This window comes from Elephas maximus, chromosome 1 (assembly GCF_024166365.1).
Source record: "Elephas maximus indicus isolate mEleMax1 chromosome 1, mEleMax1 primary haplotype, whole genome shotgun sequence".
NCBI lineage: Eukaryota > Metazoa > Chordata > Mammalia > Proboscidea > Elephantidae > Elephas > Elephas maximus.
Window position 1 is genome coordinate 117,416,060 of NC_064819.1, and position 20,913 is coordinate 117,436,972.

At 41.1% G+C, this 20,913-nt stretch overlaps 1 protein-coding gene across 1 annotated transcript in view; it reads right to left on the reverse strand.

Moving 5' to 3' along the window:
• The window catches only part of PKHD1 (PKHD1 ciliary IPT domain containing fibrocystin/polyductin), a 593,425-nt gene extending 585,130 nt beyond the window's left edge, over positions 1-8,295 (reverse strand). The window contains exons 1-5 of the mRNA XM_049894022.1: positions 7,918-8,295; positions 7,186-7,323; positions 3,781-3,858; positions 2,793-2,937; positions 1,613-1,721 (exon numbers count right to left, since the gene is read on the reverse strand). Coding sequence (XP_049749979.1) covers positions 1,613-1,721; positions 2,793-2,937; positions 3,781-3,858; positions 7,186-7,237 — 384 coding nt within the window. The 5' untranslated portion in view covers positions 7,238-7,323; positions 7,918-8,295. The remainder of the gene's footprint in view (positions 1-1,612; positions 1,722-2,792; positions 2,938-3,780; positions 3,859-7,185; positions 7,324-7,917) is intronic.
• Between the last annotated feature and the right edge of the window lie 12,618 nt (positions 8,296-20,913).

Genomic DNA, 20,913 nt, shown 5'->3' on the forward strand with positions numbered 1-20,913 from the left:
GTGGACTGGTGAGGTGAAATTAATTTTTAATACTCATGGTTCCCTCAGTACCAGTCCCAAAACAAAGAGACATGCCATGTTTTATTTAGCTTGGAATGCCTCTCATTAACTACATCCCCTGGTGATTTTTCATCAACTCACCAAGCTATCTGAACCACGGAAGGACTTGTTTGCTTTAATGTGCAATTTTAGGAAGTGTGTGTCTTCGTTCTCCTCCCTCTCCTTACCGATCTTTTAATAAGTAGGAAAACTAGCGTCTGGGGTGAAAGGAACATCAAAGCCAAACTCAGCATGGTGGTTAAGGAGCATGCTTAGCTATCTCCCTTCTGTTATATTCCCTGAGACAGCGCAGAGGTGGTGGTGCAGGACTTAATAAGAAAGGACATTTTTTTCTCTCTGCTGCATGTGTGCAGAAGCAAAATTCAGGTAAACAAGATTCTCCTGGACTCAAAACAAGTTGTTGAATGTGAATTGATAGAAAATTCTGAATTTCAAAAACTGAATTGCTAGTATAAAATGTGGAAGCTATTAGAGATGAATTTAGAGGGTGAAGTCTTGCTCTAACAGAGCACTAAAAAAAAAAAAAAAAAAAATGCTAAATTGTACTCCTTAGAACAGATCTTAAAACAGAGACCCCCATATAAGGTTGTTGTTAGCTGCCGCCGAGTCAGACCCCCAACTCGTAATAGTCCCATGCGCAGCAGGATCAGACTAGTGTGATCCATAGGATTTTCCTTGGCTGATTTTTGGAAGTGGATCATCAGGCCTTTTTTTCTAGTCTGTCTATATAAGGTACAACTATGCAAAAAGGAAAACTGCCAATTCTCTTTCTTTCATGTGAAGTTTAGGACGTACTTCTTCAGAGATTGTTTTTGTATAAAATTAATCTCAAATGGATAGTAGACTGAACCAAACATAAAATTAAGCCCCAGTATACGTACCCAGGCTCTAAAATAAGTCATGCACTGGCCTCATACACTAAATATCTCTCGCTGTCTCTTGCTTTCTTTCTTTCTCCTTCTTATTTGCTCTATCTAAGTTTGAAGGACAGTTCCACCAAGAAATGCCTCTCCAGTCTAGTGTTGGAAAGAGCAACAAATAGACCATGAAGCAACAAGGGGAGGTGGAAGTTGGATCCCTTCACCAAAGAAGTCGTGTCCCTGAGTCTTTTCACCATCCTGAGACTCTGAGTATTCTCAACTGTAAAAAGGAACAATGGTAAACTCTGTGGCTCCTCTATGGACTTCAGTTTAGGTGAGGATTCCAGGTACAGGTTCAAATCCTTGTTCTGCCAATTACTACCTGGGCAACATGGGTAAATTATTGAATCTCCCAAAGCTTCAGATTACTCACCTGTAAAAGAAGGATAATAACAGCTACCCCATGAGGTGGTTGTGAGCGTTAGATGAGACAAAGCACATAAAGCACTTAGCTAAAGCCTGACCTACAAGTGCTCAATACGTACCATTCATTAGGATAGTCCAAGAGAGTCTGCCTCTATCAGCCACCTTTCTTCTTACCATCTCAGAGCAGACTCCCTAGCTGATTTACAATGTTTGCTCTTGTCAGTAGCACAGGCACACCCTAACATTCCTCCATCCTTAGAACTCACCTTGAAAGTACAGCTGTCACATGGTCCCAGGCTCTGGCTGCTTACCACCTGTCCCCCAGAGTGCACATCCAGGTAGTACAACCCCTCATGTGCTTCAGACAACAGAGATCTAAGAGAAGGAAGTGAATATCCTCTTGAATCAAAACCCATGAATTTTCTAAGCCTACAGCCCCACTTGGCCATTTCAAATTTCCTCTCTGTGCTTATGAAACAGAGCCAACCAAGACAGCTATATTTCACTTTTCACCTCCTAGAGCCACTCATCATTACTAGACTTTAAAGATTGAATCCTTGAGCAAAACATATGGTTAGAAATTTTGAAAATGAGTTCAAAATCAGAAGAATGAATAGTGCAAAGAGTGTACACGCATGCACACACATGTAAACATGCACCCAGTATATTAATTACAAAATTGTGCTCCTTTCTCAAAGCTGATGTAACCACAGACTGGATTTCAGCCCCTCTTGTCCCTCGTTCAAAGAATGGAGAAATTACACTCAGTCAGATGTTCAGGGAAGAAGTGGTCTTTGTAGTATTGTTGGCTAGGACTTCAGTAGGCAAAGGTGGAACAAGGAGAACCTTTCTAACAGAGGAAACAGAAAATAAAAGGAAATGGCAGTTTTTTTCCTGTAAATCAATGATCCATTTCATGCAACATCTCTAAGACATGAGTAAAGAAAAAATGAGCTAGGGGAAACTAAACAGGCCAACAGAAAGTTGAATAGGACAATGGATTACCTGGAATCCTGTACAATGTGTCCCAAATAGAGGTAATATCATATGTGGCAAATGCTGAGGATTAGAGCAAATCTCCTTTCTGACTGGTTTTGAGTTTATGCACAATTATTACAATTATGTCTATTCTAACGGATGAGTTCTTTAGATGGCAAAGTGGCACCTTTTATTGAAATCTTAGGGTTCCCTACAAAGAGCAAATGGAAACACGATCCCATCCGTTCTTAAAAATAACTCAAAAATTTTCTCTATGTTCTCATCCTCCCTTGAGTCCCACAGCCCTGGCAGGGACGATTTAAGAACTATATTCATATGGAACATTTTAAAAACTGTAGCTGATAATTGTAATCACAGCAGGAGTTGCTTTAATTTGCCAGCAAGAATTACCCAGGTATACAAAAAGCACTCATCGTGTCTGGTCTTCCTATTCCTGGACATGCATACCTGGTCTGGCACACCACCACAGGCAAGTCCAAGAAGACAGGAGAGATGTCACAGGGGATGGTTGGCAGTACAGGCACCACCATATTCACCAGGTTTATCTCCAGCTGAGAGCCATTGCTGGGATAAAGAAGATCTAACTCCAAACCTAAGCACAAGGGAAAGGAGAAATCTCAAGCTGAGCAGAGTGGCAATCCACACTGGATAATATAAAAACATGGCCACACGGGGGCAATGTGAGACACTGAGTTCACCTAAAAAGATTCGTTTAAACCAAACCAAGCCTATTGCCAATGAGAGTGACCCTACAGGACAGAGTGGGACTGCCCAACTGGGTTTCCAAAATGCAGCTGGTAGATTCAAACTGCCAACCTTTTGGTTAGCAGCCAAGCTCTTATTCACTCTGCCACCACGACTCCCAACATTAGTTTCATACTCCTTAATTCCAAAGGCACTTACAGATTCTGTATGAAAGAGTTTTCTCTCATTAAAAAAAAAAATTTTTTTTTCTCTCATTAGGCCCATATAAATCCAAGAAAGTATATTTCGACCCTCAAAGTTATTCTTTACTATGGCAGAATTGAGTATGCTAAGTTATGGTTTAGAAGCTCCCAAGTATAGAACTATTCACAAGCAAGATAACCAAAATACTGGGGGACACATTGCCAAGTGCTATGCTGTACATTTCCATATATCATTGTATTTAGGGTTCCTAGAAGTCACATCCTGCAGTTCGGGATAAGGAAGAGAACACAGATATACGGTGGTGTGATGTGCTCTGCTTCTGTGGCATTAGCAAGTGAGCACCTGCAAAGACAAGTTGACTGGTTGGTCCATCTTCCTTCAAGCCCTCCCTCCCAGGTCAGCCAAGTGTTCCATGTGCTCTATTTATCACCTTGTCCTTAGACAAGGAAAAACACCAAAGTCTCATACTCATTATAATCATGATTCGGTAAACAAGAAAGTGGCGTTTGGTAAGACACAAACCTACCATCAAAAATGACTGTGATCCACGTTCCCCCTGCAAGGCTGCCTTCTTCAGGCTCAATATGTAAACTCAGACCAGGTACTGTAAATAAGTGAAAAAACAAATACTGGTTTTGAAGGTCAGATTTAATCCACCAGCTTCCCCAGTGTTTTAAAGCAAAATTTAACATGCATCAGAATCACCAGACATGCTTCTTAACACACGTCTAGACTGGTCAGGGGTGAGTCCAAAATTTGCATTTCTAACACATTCCCAGGTAATGCTGGTCACACTTTCAGAACCCTTGTTTTCAGGAAAAGCCTGACTAATCCTCTTATCTTAGACATCTGAAAACCCAGTGTTCACCAGGACAATCCTGAATTTTTACTTCCTTTGAAGAGCCTCAAGAATACATTTGGTTCCTAACTAAACCCCTTTCCCTCTCTCCTCTCTTTCCCACTCTTTATTGAGATGGCCCTATGTAAAATCACTTATTTCTTGTATTTCCACTTCCCAAAGAAGAGAGACTTCTAGAAGCTGTCCTTATTTTCATTCTCCTGCTCAGTACACCATCCTCTAGTTTCTCCTCCTCAATACATGGTCGGGATGACTCCTTTTATCATCCCAAATGGACATAAGATTTCCTAGTTTGTTTTCTAACCACCCCCCTCCCCATTCTGGAATCTCAGTTTTCATTCTCTACCCTTGCCTTCAGACAAGTGACCAATTCCAGCACTGCATCCGTTTGTTGAAACATCTCAATTGCTATGCTGTCAGTTCCTGTAGCCTTGTGTTTCACCAATGCCTTCAGTGCAGCTTGGACTTCTTCCTTCAGCACCATCGGTTCCTTATCGTATGCTGCTTCCTGAAATGGCTGAATGTTGACCAACTCTTTTTGGTATAGTGACTTTTTGTATTCCTTCCATCTTCTTTTGATGCTTCTGCATCATTTAATATTTTCCTTGTAGAATCCTTCAATATTGCAACTCGAGGCTTGAATTTTTTCTTTAGTTCTTTCAGCTTGAGAAATGCCAAGTGTGTTCTTCCCTTTTGGTTTTCTATCTCCAGGTCTTTGCACATGTCATTATAATACTTAACTTTGTCTTGCCAAGTCACCTTTTGAAATCTTTTATTCAGCCCTTTTACTTCATCATTTCTTCCATTTGCTTTAGCTACTCGACATTCAAGAGCAAGTTTCAGAGTCTCTTCTGACATCCAGTTAACATGACTATTATTCAAATTTATGCACCAACTACTAAGGACAAAGGTGAAGAAATTAAAGATTTTTACCAACTTCTGCAGTAGAAGAGTGAACATGCGATCAGGATGCATAGATAATTACTGGTATTGGAATGTGAAAGTTAGAAACAAAGAAGGATCGGTAGTCGGAAAATATGGCCTTGGTGATAGAGACAATGTTGGAGATCACAGGATAGAATTTTGCAAAACTGATGACTTCATTGCAAATACATTTTTTTCACCAAAAGAAGGAACAAATCTGTCTTGGAAGAAGTACAGCCAGAATTCTCCTTAGAAGCAAGGATGGCAAGGCTACATTTCACATACTTTGGACATGTTATCAGGTAGGATCAGTCCCTGGAGAAGGAAGGACATCATGCTTGGTAAAGTAGAGGGTCAGCAAAAAAAAGGGAAAACCCTCAGCAAGATGGATTGACACAGTGGCTGCAACAATGGGCTCAAGCATAGCAATGATTGTGAGGATGGCGCAGGACTGGGTAGTGTTTTGTTCTGTTGTACCTGACTCGACAGCGCCTAACAACAACATCACCCTTGCCCTGCTTGCTCAGAGAGCGACTTAAGCATGGGTCATTTCTGGAATTTCTTTAAACAAAATCAGTTACAGATTTCATGTACTAAGTCAGATAGGGTTCTTCCATGGAGGGTTCTATTATAGTCCATTGCTTTTAATGATGGCTTCTTACACTCATGGAAACCCTGGTGGCGTAGTGGTTAAGCGCTAGGGCTGCTAACCAAAGGGTCGGCAGTTCGAATCCGCCAGATACTCCTTGGAAACTCTACTCTGTCCTATAGGGTCGCTATGAGTCAGAATCGACTTGACGGCACTGGGTTTGGATTTTTGGTTTATTACACTCATTTTTTAAATTCCTTTTTGGGTTATGTAATTCTTTTTAGATTTTATTCCTCTATATTCCCCAAGGGAATCAGCTGAGCATGAGTAATCAATCCTTCCATCTTTAAAGATGCTCCTGGACGTACAACCATCTTGGTCAAGGTAAAGCCAATTCAAGGAAGCTAGCAAAAATCAGTCAGCTCCTCAGTGAGATCATAGACAAAGAAAGTGTTATCTACAGAATACTTTTCAATTTCCATATCAGAAAAGTCAAAGGACAACCCAGGACACCTTAACTGTGGCCAGCCCAGGGCTTCTATGTACAATTAGCTATTCAAGTGGCCCACTAGACACCCAAGGGTGGTGAGGAAACATTCACAGCTACACAACCAGGTCTAGCCAGACCACCCGTTTTCTCCCCCTCAAAGGTATAGTGGGTACTTCTGCTTAAAGAAGACTATAAGCAAATGTTATTAAAAAGATACAAAGGATAACCAAATTTACAAAGGAAATTAGAGACATGATGTAAGAAAAGGAGATTTTAATGCAAGTGGTCATTTATCAATCATTAAGACAAGATAAAAAAAAAAAAATTCCTACTCCTAGCAGCCCTACAGAAAAGAGTAGAACTGCCCCATAGGGTTTCCAAGGAGTGGCTGGTGGATTCCAACTGCCAACCTTTTGGTTAGCAGCTGAGCTCTTAGCCACCAGAACTCCAAGACAAGCTAAGCTACTCCATTTGAGAATAAAAATTTGAGAATATAAAGCAATAAAATCTAAAAAGAATTACATCATATAACCCAAAAAGAATTTAAAAAATAATGTAATAAGCTACTGTTAAAAGCAATGGACTATAACAGCAACCTTCACTGGCCATTAAAAATTGAGGTATATATTTATAACTGTTACTATATAACCTCAACTATTAAACAGAAAATGTTATTACTGAACAAAAAATTTAAGCAGTGCAGATAATATCGCAATAAGCCCTTTTAAGAACTCATTATTATTGAAAAAAAAATAAACCTAGAAGCATTTCAACATCTCCCATCAAAGTAATATTTTAAATATCAACAAACTAGTTCTTAAGATAACTTATGTTTTTAGGCATCCTGGTGGTGCAGTGGCTAAGCGCTTACTGCTAACCAAAAGGTGGACAGCTTAAACCCGCCAGAGGCTCCAAGGGAGAAAGATGTGGCAGTCTGCTTCCGTAAAGATTACACCCTATGGGGAAGTTCTACTCTGTCCTAGAGCGTCAGTAATGTGTCAGAATTGACTCGACAGCAGTGGGGCCTTATGTTTTTATCTGTAATCCCTTCAAAAGAAACTTTACTCACCTATCAAAAGGAGTCCTTCAATACTTATTAGGAAGATCAACCAGACAGTCATCTTGCCCTCTTAAACGAAGCCTCCTAAGCTTGCTCAGACATGAAAAGCATTTTCCATTTTAATCGGACCAGCATAGCTTTTGTGCTCTATAAAAAATAAAATGAAAATTTATCATTATCATATTTTGCTTGCATGCTATTTCTTTGCTGTGTTGGAACTGGAGAAATTAGGCAGATCATACAAATATGGCCCTAGAGTCTTCAAAGGGACCCACCATCTTTCCAAGCTCTGGAGGAAAGAACCATCTAAGAATCTTATATAAAATCACCACCACTATCCTACCCCTGGCTACTTATTTAATACATGGGTAAGAAATACATGGGTAAGCAGGGTAAATAATATCATAATAATCCCTTCCATGAACTCATTGTTGAGCAAAAGCTGAATAAAAAATAGTAATAAGTTCTAGATATTAAAAAAAAAAAACTAATGGCAGTTTTGGGTTTTTGTTTATTTTGTTTCATTTGTTGTTTTGTTTTGTTTTCTGTTTGTTTTCTGGAATAGACTCTTAGTCCTCCAGAAACCAATCCACACAAAAAAGTAAAGAGTCTTGCAAAGCAAATGTTAAGGATGGTTATGGGCTCAGAAAATGGTATCTAATGGAAATTTTCTTATCCTTACAGCAGAGGAGAAAGGGAGGAAAGAAACAGGAAGAAAGTGTCAAACCCTCTTCACTGGACCTCATGACTTCAGGTCTTTCTTTCCTAATCCATGATGCCTGGGTCCAACTCATGGCAACCTTACATATAACAGAACGAAGTATTGCCAGTCCTATGCCGTCTTCACGATTGTTGACGTGTTTGAGTCAATTGTTGCATCTTCCAGTACTATATTGAACGATGTTCTGTCGTGATCTGTAAGGTTTTCATTGCCTAATTTTTGGGAGTAGATTGCCAGGCCTTTCTTCGTGGTCTGCTTAGTCTGGAGGCTCCACTGAAACCTGTCCACAATGGGTTACCCTGGTGGTATTTGAAAGACTGGTGGCATAACTTCCAGCATCATAGCAACATGCAACAACAAAATGACAGAGAACTTTTTAATTCAATGAAGAAGTCTCATCTTTGTAAAACTACGATAAGAATACTTTCTTTTAGGATTTTTATTAAGAGTAAATTAAATAATACGTATAAATTAGCATAGGGCCTGGGGCAAAGAACACCACAAATGTTAGCTCTCCTTTCATGGACCCTTTATTTCTAGCGAAATCCACTGTAAAGTTATCTCTCTGATTTTTCAGCCCCACCATACCTGGTCTAATCCAGCCGTTCCAACTTTCCCTTGCATTGCTCTTCAGTTTGAACTGTGCATTCCAGCCATGTGTTCTCCCGATCATCACTCAGACAAGCCTTCAACACATCAGCCTCCACCTTTGCTTCTGCTGGACCCTTCTTGGCATCCCCAACTCTCTCCTCAGCCTAATAAAGTCTTCACCCTCCTTCATGCCCAGCTCAGGAGCTCCGTCCTCCATTGAATCCTTCCCCAGTCATTCTAGTCCCCACTGACATTTCCTCCATGGAACCTCTAGCTTATGTCCAGCAGAGCTTGGTCTAGATATGCCTAGATATGCCTCATCTTCTAGATTGGACATTCCTTGAAGAGATCTAGCGACTAGACTTCTATTTCCATAATCCTCTTAGTGCTAAGGCCCCACACAGTGTTCAGTAAATTCTAATTGATGAATACATATTTAAATACTCTAATTCTGAGTTGGCCTAGTCTGAGAGAAATGGCCTTCACACATGTGTGGGATGGACTGAATCCATAGAAGCCTGGCTGAAAAGTCTTATGTCTTAAATAATACCCTGATGCCTGCTCCAGAAAGTTTACTGAGCTGCTTTCCAGCAACCGCAAGTCAAAGGGCACAAACAAAATTATCTTTAAAAATACTGGCTCTGAAATTTTCTGAAAGTTTTAAAAATTACAGAATTAAATACATATATATGTATATATATGGAGCCCTGGTGGAGCAGTGATTAAGAACTCAGCTGCTGACCAAAAGGTCAGCAGTTGTAATCCATCAGCCACTCCTTAGAAACCCTATGGGGCGGTTCTACTCCATCCCATGGGATCACTATGAGTTGGAATCGACTCAACTGGCAATGGGTTTTTTTGGTCTGAGTATATATATGTGTGTGTGTGATATATACATCTATATATCTATATATATACCAAAAAACCAAACCTAGTGCCATCGAGTCGATTCCAACTCATAGCGACCCTATAAGACAGAGTAGAACTGCCCCATAGAGTTTCCAAGGAGTGCCTGGTGGATTTGAACTGCTGACCCTTTGGTTAGCAGCTGTAGCATTTAACCACTACGCCACCAGGGTTTTATATATATATATATGATCCCTGGTGGTGCAGTAGTTAAGAGCTTGGATGCTAACCAAAAGGCTGGCAGTTCAAATCCACCAGCTGCTCCTTGGAAACCTTATGGGGCAGCTCTACTGTATCCTATAGGGTCACTGTAAGTCAGAATCGACTCGACAGCAGTGGGTGTATGTGTGTGTGGTGACACAGTGGTTTAAGCAATTGACTGCTAACTGAAATGTCGGCAGTTCAAAACCATCAGCGGCTCCACAGTTGGTTTCTGTAGAAACCTGCAGCATTGGAAATCCTATGTGGTTGCTGTGAGTTGGAATCAGTCTGGCCTTTGTTTTTTATATTTATATGTATATATTTTTATATAACAAATATTTAATATATTTATATATACGATGCATATAGACATGCATGTTCCTTGATGCAATCGAATTGCACTCAACCACTAACCCAAAAAAAGAGCCCTGGTGGTGCAGTAGTTAAGCACTTGGCTGCTAACCAGAAGTTTGGTGGTTCAAATCTACCACCTGCTCTGCTGGAGAAAGATGTGGTAGTCTGCTTTTGTAAAGATTACAGCTTTGGAAACCCTATAGGGCAGTTCTGCTCTGTCCTATAGGATCGCTATCAGTCAGAATTGACTCGAAGGCAATGAGTTTGACTAACTTAAAGGTTAGCAGTTTGAGCCCACCCAGAGGTGCCATGGAAGAAAGACCTGATAGAAGACTACAGCCAATAAACCAGATGGAGCAGTTCTACTCTGTTACACATGGGGTTGTGATAAGTTGGAATCAACTCAGTGGCAACAGGATATACATATATACATGTATGTATACACACACGTTAAATATACTAAATACACACTTAATTTTTTTTTCAGAAAACACTGAGATGAACAGAAGTAGTGGTTACTCCATTTCAGGAAATGTAAAAACCGCAATAAACTCCTAGAAAATGATAACTGCAAAAAACTTATAATAAACTCCTCTTAGACGTATGTCCTGATTAAGATAGCCCAATACATAAAACAATTTATATTTAATTCCATTCTGCAGACATTCATTGTGTGCCTACTGTATTCTGTGCACTGAGCTAGGTCCTGGGAAAAGAAAAAAACAAGCTGTGTATCTTGCCCTCAAGTCGTTAGCAAAAAGGGCAGGGGAGGAGGCCATTAGCATTATGTAAGGAGTTTTAAAATTTCCAGGTGGACTCAGCAAGCATTCCTTTCAATTGCAAAGTTTTTCCTTGCATTTTTATGTCTATTTCGAATAGAATTTAATTCACAAACATTCAATTTTTAGAAATGCATGTGCTGCATAAAGAAAGGTACCTAGTAAGACAAGGCAGAATACTGGGGAAGCCAGCACAGCTTGTACAAGGCAAGGTCATGGAACCTCCACAGATACATCCAAACTCCCTGAGACCGAATTGCTGGACTGAGAGCTGTGGGGACCACAGTCTCAGGGAACATCTAGCTCAATTGCCATAAAACAGTTTATAAAGAAAATGTTTTACATTCTGCTGCGGTAAGTAGCGTCTAGGGTCTTAAAAACCTGTGAGCAGCCATCGAGGTTATTCTACTGGTCTCACTCCTTCAGGAGCAAGGAAGAATGAAGAAAACTAAAGATACAAGGGAAAGATTAGTCCAAAAGACTAATGAACCACATCTACCACGGCCTTCACCAGACTGAGTCCAGTACAACTAGATGGTGCCTGGCTACCGCCACTGACTGCTCTAACAGGAATCATAATAGAGGGTCCTGGACAGAGCTGAAGATAAAATAGAACAAAATTCTAACCCAAAAAGAAAGACCAGACTTGCTGGCCTGACAGAAGCTGAAGAAACCCTGAGAGTACGGCCACTGGACACCATTTCAGCTCAGTAATGAAGTCACTCCTGAGGTTCCCCCCAAGCCAAAGATTGGACAGGCCCATAAAACAAGACTAAAGGGGCACAGTAGCCCAGGGGCAAAGACTAGTAGCCAGGAGGTGATAGGAAAGCTGGTAAGAGTGAACATAAACTTGAGAAGGGAGAGTGTTGACATGTCGTGGGGTGGTTAACCAACGTCATAAAATAATATGTGTACTAACGGTTTAAATAAGAAACGAGTTTGTTCTATAAACCTTCATCTAAGGTACAATAAAAATAATTTTAAAAAGAAAGAAAGAAAGGCACCTGGGAGCATTTGCTACTTAGTCCAAAAGCCCAGGATCTGATTTGCTTGTTACATCCATCAGAATATATTCTGCCCAGCAGAGTCTATTTCCAATCTGGCTGCGCAATTTTAACATTTCCTTTCAGCAGCTTCTCCCAAACCTAGAACAATGGAAATATGCATTCCCACACTGGTTTTCTTTAAAACCCTAAATTCAGACCTGCACCTTTTCCTCCAGAATAAAGCAAACAAATGAATAATAAATGTAATTTTTCCTAGTGTAATTAATCCACTAATTCTTCCTAAGGATAAACTCAGTCGACATTTTTTTTTTCTTTTTAACATAATATTTTCAACCACAGAAAAGAGCTGCGTGCATTTGGTCAAATATTCTCTCTTGTTGTCTCTTTCTCTCCCTACTCTCATCCCCTCCTCTTCCTCTCCCTTCTTCCCTCTGATCTTCACCTCCTTTGGGACAATGAGAGATAGGACTACAAGGTAGCTATTAGAGATGCCCCATTTCCTATTGTTCACCACGACATTGGTGTGAGAATCAATCTCTTAAAAACAGAGAGCAGAGAATCAGACAGTACCTTTTTCTGTTTCTGCCTTGTTGTGACTCAAGGGAGAAATTATCTTTCCTTTTTAAATGATCTTGTTTCTTTCTGCCGAGAACCGATGGCCATTTTATCTGGTTAGAGCCCAGCCTCCAGCTACCATGCAGGTACTCACTCAGGCTGAACTGTAACTCACCTAACTCGTTTGTGTCCCGGCCAAATATGTGCCAAAGTAAAAGTTCAACGCTGTCCATAGGGCAAGCTTAATGATTAACACAAGCTGCTTAAGCTCTTTTCCTCAGGGTCTTGTATTAATGACCACAGAAAAAGTGTCCTACATTTTTCTGCACTTACTGCATGTGCCCCAGACAAGAATTTTAAGTAGTAAAAGTCCACCCAGTGAGACAAATAGGCATTCAATGTTTGAAAGAATTTGCCAATAAGTCAGTGACTGAGCAGAAGGCCCATGAGAGGGCCGTTAGAGGGCTGATTGCCATTCGTGAGTAGTCTCTGGTCCTTTATCAAGAGGAACAACCCAAAAACATTGTGCTATGGGCTGACATTCATATACTCACATTAGGGGTATGGCTGTAAAGAAGCAGAGAAAGGAAGCGATTGATTCAAAGTCTTGCTAAGAAGAGCTGACTAAAAAAACCAGTTGACTTTGAGTCAGTTCCCACTCATGGCAATTCCATGTGTCTCAGAGTCAAACTGGCTCTATAGGATCTTCAGTGGCTGATTTTTAGGAAGTAGATCATCAAGCTTTTCTTCTAAGATGCCTCTGGGTGAACTCAAACTTCCAACCTTTCAGTTAGCAGCCGGGCACATTAACCATTTGTACCACCCAGGGACTCCAAGGGCTGACTAGCATTCCTTTTTTTTTAACTTTCCTCCCTCCCTCCTGACCTTGCTTTCTTGACCAAGGGGATGCCCTTGAGACTTGCACCCACCTGGCTTCCAGTAGAATGCAGGCCATGATTCTCAGTCATTGGGTTGACTCTCCCTTGATAATTAGAAAACCAGTGAGCATAGGAAGGTCCATACCACCTTCCTACATGGTCCTCTTCTAACTTCTCTGTCCCCGTCCTACTGCTCATTCTAACTTATATCAGCTGCTTCCTAATCATGTCAGGCCATGTCCGATGATTCCTGCCAGAAGATATTCTCACCTTTTTTTTATTCTCATGCCTTCTTTTGGGAGAGGAACCTTTCAGGTCAAATTTGGTAGCCTGAGTCTTACTGGGGAAAGACTCAGTAAGACCAGATTTAATTATGGAAAAACTGCACAACTCTGTTGAGAGTAGTGAAACTATCCACTAGATAAAGTGGGAACTTATAAACACACTGGCTGTATATCACAGCTTGACAACCAGTGACAACCTGAATGATTTCCAAAGCACTGTAGCCATGAGTACAGAGAGAGGGTGTCTGGCCAGGTTGGGCAAGTGGGTGCAAGCTAAGAATCTGCCTGGCCTGCTTGCCTACCTACTGCCACCCTGCGTGCCTACTGAACTTCGGTTTCCACATTGCATGTCTCCAGTGCAGGTTAACAAGCATCATCATATGAACCACATTTGCTTGCCTGGTACGTTGGCGATGGGGGGTGGGGACAGACCATATTTGGGGCAGATAGTCAAAAAGCAACGTCAGCATTGTTGGTACCTTCTATTCTCATAAAGAAAACTATTTTTTTAATCACTAGGATGATTCAAAAAAAAAAATTTTTTTAATGCAGTTTCTGCCCTCAAAGTGCTTGCTGTCTGATAGGAAAGGCAAAAACATAATCAGGTTATTTTCCTATAATATAAAAAATCTTCTCATAAACCCTCATGTCGTGTTTATTTCTTGCTACTTCAGCAAAAGGTTTTCAGAAACTAACCACATCTATCCTTGGTTTCCCGTTGCTGTGGAGTAGATTCTGACTCATAGTGACCCTATAGGACAGTAAATGAGTAACTTCTTTTATAAGGATCAGCAAAAAGCTGGTTCCTCTGAGGCAGAAGTTAAAGATGTCCCAAATGTCCAACTTTTCCAAACAGCTGTACCACTCCATCATCTCTAACATCAACTACTCCCTCTCCCCTCAGCACTCTCCCTCCTGTCTTTGGGTTTGGTAATTCACTGCAACATCTCACAGAACTCATGAACCACACTTATAGTTAAGTGGTTTATTAGGGAAGTAACAGGGTACAACTCAGGATCAGGATCAACTTGGAAGTAACAGGAACGACTCAGGATGCAGTTCCTCGAACAAGATAGTATCTCCTCATTCTCTGCTGCTGGGCCCTGCTGGGGGCCTTTTACCACTGGGCCCCACTGGGGGCCTTCTCTGGCAAGTGTTACACCTCTTAGCTTCGTGGATCAGCAAGCCTCACCACAGCCATTTCTTGCTGGTCTCCTGGTTCCTGCCATCTAGCGCTGCTGTCTCTCGCTGTCTCTAGTGTTACAGCTCCTCCCTCTCTCTGTGTCTCCCCTTTAAGCCTAGTGGTATGACATAACTGACCAATTCCCTCATTAGGGTTCCATACACCTTAATTGCATGGTCCGACTCCCACAAGGATGCCATACACCATATTTACATTATTAGTAAGCAATCCAATCCCCTTGGTGGGGCATAAGAACCTCATTTGTATAGTCCCAGCCAGTTGTTTGCTGGGAGTTACAAAGACTATGGCTAGAAGGGCTATATTAAGTAATTCACCACACTGCAGACCGAGTAGGACTGCCCCATAGGGTTTCCAAGGCTGTAATTTTTATGGAAGCAGATTGCCACATCTCTCTCCTGCAGAGCGGCTGGTGGGTGCAAACCTCTGACCTTTCTGTTAGCAGCTGAACTCTTAACTACTGTGCCACAGGGCTCCCTATTAACTAAAAGAATTCTGAATGATAAATGGTTTCTGGACTCTAAGAACTTCTTGGTAGGCAATCAAGTGCTACTACTAAAGAAATGAAGTTAAAAGAACCGTTTCATGTTCTAAGGCCTAAAAGGAGAAGTTTCAGAACTCTTAGGGGAAGTGTGCATACCAAATGGAGGCTTGGGGAGACTTAAGCACTCCTCCTTCTGAGCTCCATCACCCTCCCCAGAGCTCCCAAACTATACACACATATGTAAGTAAATACAGTGTGTTTGTCATGTAAATGCAACATCCAGATAAGCACTACCCGCTCTGCTCCCCCACTTCCATCTAATCACCCCAAAAACACTGCCACATAGAAATTCTAAATAAAGTATTGCATTGGTATCACTAACCCATTGATGAGCGTGGTTCCACTACCACTCTAAGGTGATTATTAACCATGCCTACACCCAGACATTGACATTGGCAGCTATCCTAACTCATCTGTTATAACAATATACCACAAGGAGCTATTTCTGTGAGATTCAGTGAAACTCTGGGCACAAAAATTGTTGCCTCAGGCCTTTGAAATAAACTCTGTGGAAGTTGTGGGGAGGTCATTCTCTCACCCCTTTCTATTGGATCTCAACATTACTCTGAATTCCTGGGGACTAGCTTTGGGTACTGAGGGTGGTCACGAAATGCACCTCACAGATCTCCACTTACAGAAGCATAATTGATCAAGGGCCCAGCTGCTGTGCTCTGAAATCCATCACCACATTTGGGCCAAGGCCACACTTCCTACAGGCTGTTCCCAGCCAAGGACTGAGGGCTGCTGAGCTACTAAAGCAGGACCATTCAAAGGAGACTCAGGGTTCCTCTGACAGGTGACTTTGGCTTGAGGACTCCCAAACAAACAACCTTGCTAGACCTTCCTTAGTCTACATGGCAGTCTAGGATGCTTCCACCTAACTCTCCTTCACTTAGGGTCACACTTGCTCTCACAGTCTTTCCCAGCTCCCTCCCCATTTTCTCTTGCAGGCACTTCCCCTAATAAAATCCTTGCACATTTAATCCTGTCTTGGCATCTGCTTCTTAGAAAACCCAGACTAACACAGAAACACTGGAGAAGAACACCACTGACAAGGACCTTGGGTGTCTCGTGAATGGCCCCAGGAACAGAGTCAATGGTGAGTGTCCTTTAGGTAGCTTTGCAGGCTGTAGATATTAAACAAGAGAAACCAGAAGTGGAAGGTAAGAGGGGCACCCTCTATGGAACTTACTGAATCATTGTGCTTGCTATCTTCCATTTGATGCTTCAGATCTGCTCTCTCTCCTGCTCCGTGCCCTAGAGCGTGGTCTGTGTAGAATGCACCAATGAGCTTCCTTGGCCATTGACATCTGGTCGGTTCCACCAATGGGAAGCACCACCAGGACACCAGGGAGGTGTGCGGAGGGGGAAAATTTGATAAGGATATTTTCTTCTAGTTCCATCCCTAACCCAGACCCTTACTAGATCTCAATTTCTGACAAGGGGCTCTCTCCATATAGTGCTCTCTCTTTCTCTTTCCATCTCCCCTGGGTTCTGGTAACCCTTCTTCTCTTTACCCCTTTAGTTCTAAGAGTGACAGCAGCTCCTACTGCTGCTAGCTTGTACATACTATACCTTGACCATACCTCTTAGAAATAGTGTCCCTTAATTAATTTTCCAGCCTGAATGTATCATCTGTTCCCTGCTGAAACCCAAACTAATATTTTAGTTTTAAGAGACAACTAAGTTCCCACCTGGGAAATGTAGAGCTCAAGGTCATCAAAATTTGGGGGCTACTATAAATAGGACCTCATCAGTATGTACAAGCCGGTGATGCCTGGCAACATTTGGGTTATACACATTCTACCCAACCAATGTCTCAAACTAGATGGCAAATTCCTTAAGGACCAGAATGATCTTTATCCTTTTGTATCTCTAAACATTTTCACTGTACCTTATATAGACACACAGTAAAAGGGACTGGAATGTCTTGTGACTCCACTAAGGAAAAAGCACTCTGGAGTAGGTGAGAGCAACAAAAGCCAAAACTAGGTTTTAAATGGAAACTAGGAATCCTCATGTATTTTTGTCATTTTATTGTTATTATTTCTCCTTACTAAACTTGTGTTATTATGTCCTCTTCAACTTATAATCATATTTCTGATAGAAGGCCATCAGGGAGCAGGACGTTAGCATGCCCCTTCCCCAAAGAGCATGGGAGCTCTGGAGCAAGCTTTTCTCTTATTCTCCGGGTATATCTTCATCATCCTGATGGGAGTCCCAAAACCCAAAGCCCCTGGGGGCACAGGTGAAAATTGCACTTTGGGAAGAGTATTGAACTACAGGTAGCTTCTCGCTCAGCTGATCAGAGCTTACTGGCTACTCTAGCATCATTTAGTTTGGGGACAAATGGTGCTATATATCTGTGGTGGATTGAATTGCGTCTCTCAAAAAATATACTGAAGTCCTAACCCCTGGTATCTGTAAACATGACTTGTTTGGAAATACGGTCTTTGAAGATGTTGTCAGTTAATTTAACATGAGGTTATACTGGAGTAGGGTGGGTCCTAATCCAATATGGGTGGTGTCCTTATAAAAGAGAAGAGATGGATAGAAGGAAGATGACCATGTAACGACTGGAGTTACGCTGCAAAGGAAAAGCAAAGGAATGCCTGAGACTGCCAGAAGCTGGAGGGACAAGAAAGGATCTTCCTCTAGAGACTTCAAGAGAACATGGCCCTGAAAAGACCCTGAATTCAGACTTTTAGCCTCTAGAACTGTGAGACAATAAATTTCTATTTTTTAAAACCACCCAGTTTGTGGAATTTTGTTAAGACAGCCCCCAGGAAACTAATACAATGCCTAATTCATCCCTGAGGGCATTATGGGATTTCAGTACTCGACATAGTGAAAGTTCATATTGATGACCCAGAATCATCAGGAAACTGTAAAACCACACTCACATCTAACTATAGAATGACCAACTGTCCAAATTTGCCTAGAGTAAACACACAGTCTTTCCCACAGCAGGGAACTTTTGATGCTAAAACAAGGAAAGTGCCAGACAAACCAGAATGGCTGGTCACTCTACATCTAAGAACACAAGGAAATGACTGTAATACACTTTAAACAGATTTTATTCCAGAAAAATTAAACACTTTCTACAACCTTTGGCACTCAAAAGGGGTAAACTTTAACTGCTCATAAATATCACTTATGTGAATAACTCAATTCCTGACACTTCAGATAAAATAGATGTTGCGATATCCGATTTTTTCCAGACCTCGGAAGCATTCTTTTCTTTGGATTTGTTGCATCTGTGAGAGGTGTGGGCAAAGCATCATGTGTCAGTTGCTACGTTACAGTACAGTTCCTCCTCCCTGGGTTCGGCAGAATTTAAAATAAATCGTACCAGCAGGGAGCAACAATACGAAAGCAATTAATTTTTTTCTAGTTTAATACCATGTTACTGTCCGAGTCCAAGAGCCCAACTGAGATTTCTGAAGTGTATCTCACACTTAGTTTTAAAATTATGAGTGACATTGAAGTCACACATTTCTACAGCCCAGTAGAATGTTTGCTTTAGCAGTGGAATATTATGATACTGTCAAGTTCTATATCTTAAAGAAAGCTATTTTAAAAATGGATGAAATTCTTGCCCTTTTTCTGGCAAATGCTATACGACTGATGGAACAGCATAAAGTCAAATACCTGACATGTGGGAGCTATAAGCAGCAAAACTGAGGGAAATCCAAAATCTAGAAATAAGATTATCTCCAGAGATAAAAGATGAAAACAACAAGTAATGGATCATATTGCTAAGCAAGACTTAAAGCTATTCTGATACCTAAAGAAAACAATTCAGATGGCCTATTTGTGAAGATGGGTAGTGTGGTGGTTTAAAAAAAAAAAAAAAGATCATAAATTCTTCGACAGTTATCTCATTGAAAGGTAGAGTCTATGATGCGTTCAAACTGTGGTGTTGTCAAAAAAATACTGAATATACTGAGAACTGCCCAAAGAACGAATAAATCAGTCTTACAAGAAATACAACTAGAATGTTCCTTAGAAGCAAGGATGGCAAGACTACAAATCCCTTACTTTGGACCCATCACCAGAAACGGCCACTCACTAGAAAAGAACATCAAGTATGATAAAGAGAAGAGTCAGCAAAAATGAGGGAAAGCCTCAGTAATATGGATTGACACAATAACTGCAATAATGGACTCAAGCATACCCACAATCACGAACATGGCACAGAGCTGGGCATCGTTTCATTCTGTTATACATAAGGTCTCCATGAATTGGGAGCTCACTGGACAGCAACTAATAACAACAAGAAAAATAGTGTCAAAGCATATATCATTTGCATTTAAAAAATGACAGCTTAGATTTGGCTAGTAGACATTCTTAAAAAATCTTCTGTGGTGGGGGCTGGGAGGAATATTCACAGATATTTATAGTATTAAAACCAAATAAAGAAACAAATTAAAGAGGGTCACTCATGGACCAATAATATCAATCTGTCATGAATCATGTTTGCAAGGCCTATTCAGTCATATTTAATTAACCCTAAGGAGATGCACAGGAACCCTGGTGGTGCAGTGGTTAAGCACTGGTCTGCTAATCAAAAGGTCAGTGGTTCAAACCCACCAGCAGCTCTGCTGGAGAAAGATGTGGCTGTCTGCTTCTGTATAGGGTTGTTATGAGTTGGAATTGACTCAATGGCAATGGGTTTTGGTTTAAGAAGATGCATAATCTAATTTTTTGTAGGAGTGAGGAGGTTTCTTTAAATGCTGAGTACTTGATAGTTTCTGTCCTTAGCTTTCAGTCACAGTAACCAAATGCTGGGTAACAAGGACAATCTCATTGAATGTCCTGCTATATACCGACTAAGTTGTTGAATGTCTCGCCCATTACATTGTGGCTTCCACCAGAATAGGGACTGTCTTCGTTATCTAGTGCTGCTATAGCAGAAATACCACATGTGAGTGGCTTTAACAAACAGAAATTTATTTTCTAACAGTTTAGGAGGCTGGAAGTCCAAATTCAGGGGGCCTGCTCTAGGGGAAGGTTTTTACTCCATGTTAGCTCTGGGGGAAGGTCCTTGTTCCTTGGTTCCCTGGTGATCTTCATGTGGTCTGGCATTTATCATCCCCCATCTCTGCTTGCTTCTTTGAGCATAATTTGCTACATTTGTATCTCAAAAGAGATTGACTTAAGACACACCCTACACTAATACTTCCTCATTAACATAGCAAAGAAAGCTGATTCCCAAATGGGACTATAAACACAGGTATAACCCCACCTTGCCATCGAGTTGATTCCAACTCATAGCGATCCTATAGGACAGAGTAGAACTGCCCATAGGGATTCCAAGGAGCAGCTGGTGGATTTCAACTGCCAACTTTTTGGTTAGCAGCCAAGCTCTTAACCACTGGACTGCCAGTGCTCCAACCACAGGTATAGGGGTTAGAATTTACAACACATATTTTTTGGTGACACAATTCTATCTATAACAAGGTCAGTGTCCATCTTGCTCACAGGGGCCAGCACATAGTAGCCGCTCAGTAAATATATATTGAATGAATAAGTTAATGAACATAACCAGTGTGCACTCATGTCAAATATTTTAATACAAATAACAGCCAGCTCCACCCACTCCTCCCCAAAACTATAAGAAAATAGTTATAATTGGTTTTCTGTATCGGTATTGCCTGCCAAGATCAGTAGCACCACCCTTAAGAAATGAATGCTTCCCCCCGTATATTTTAGA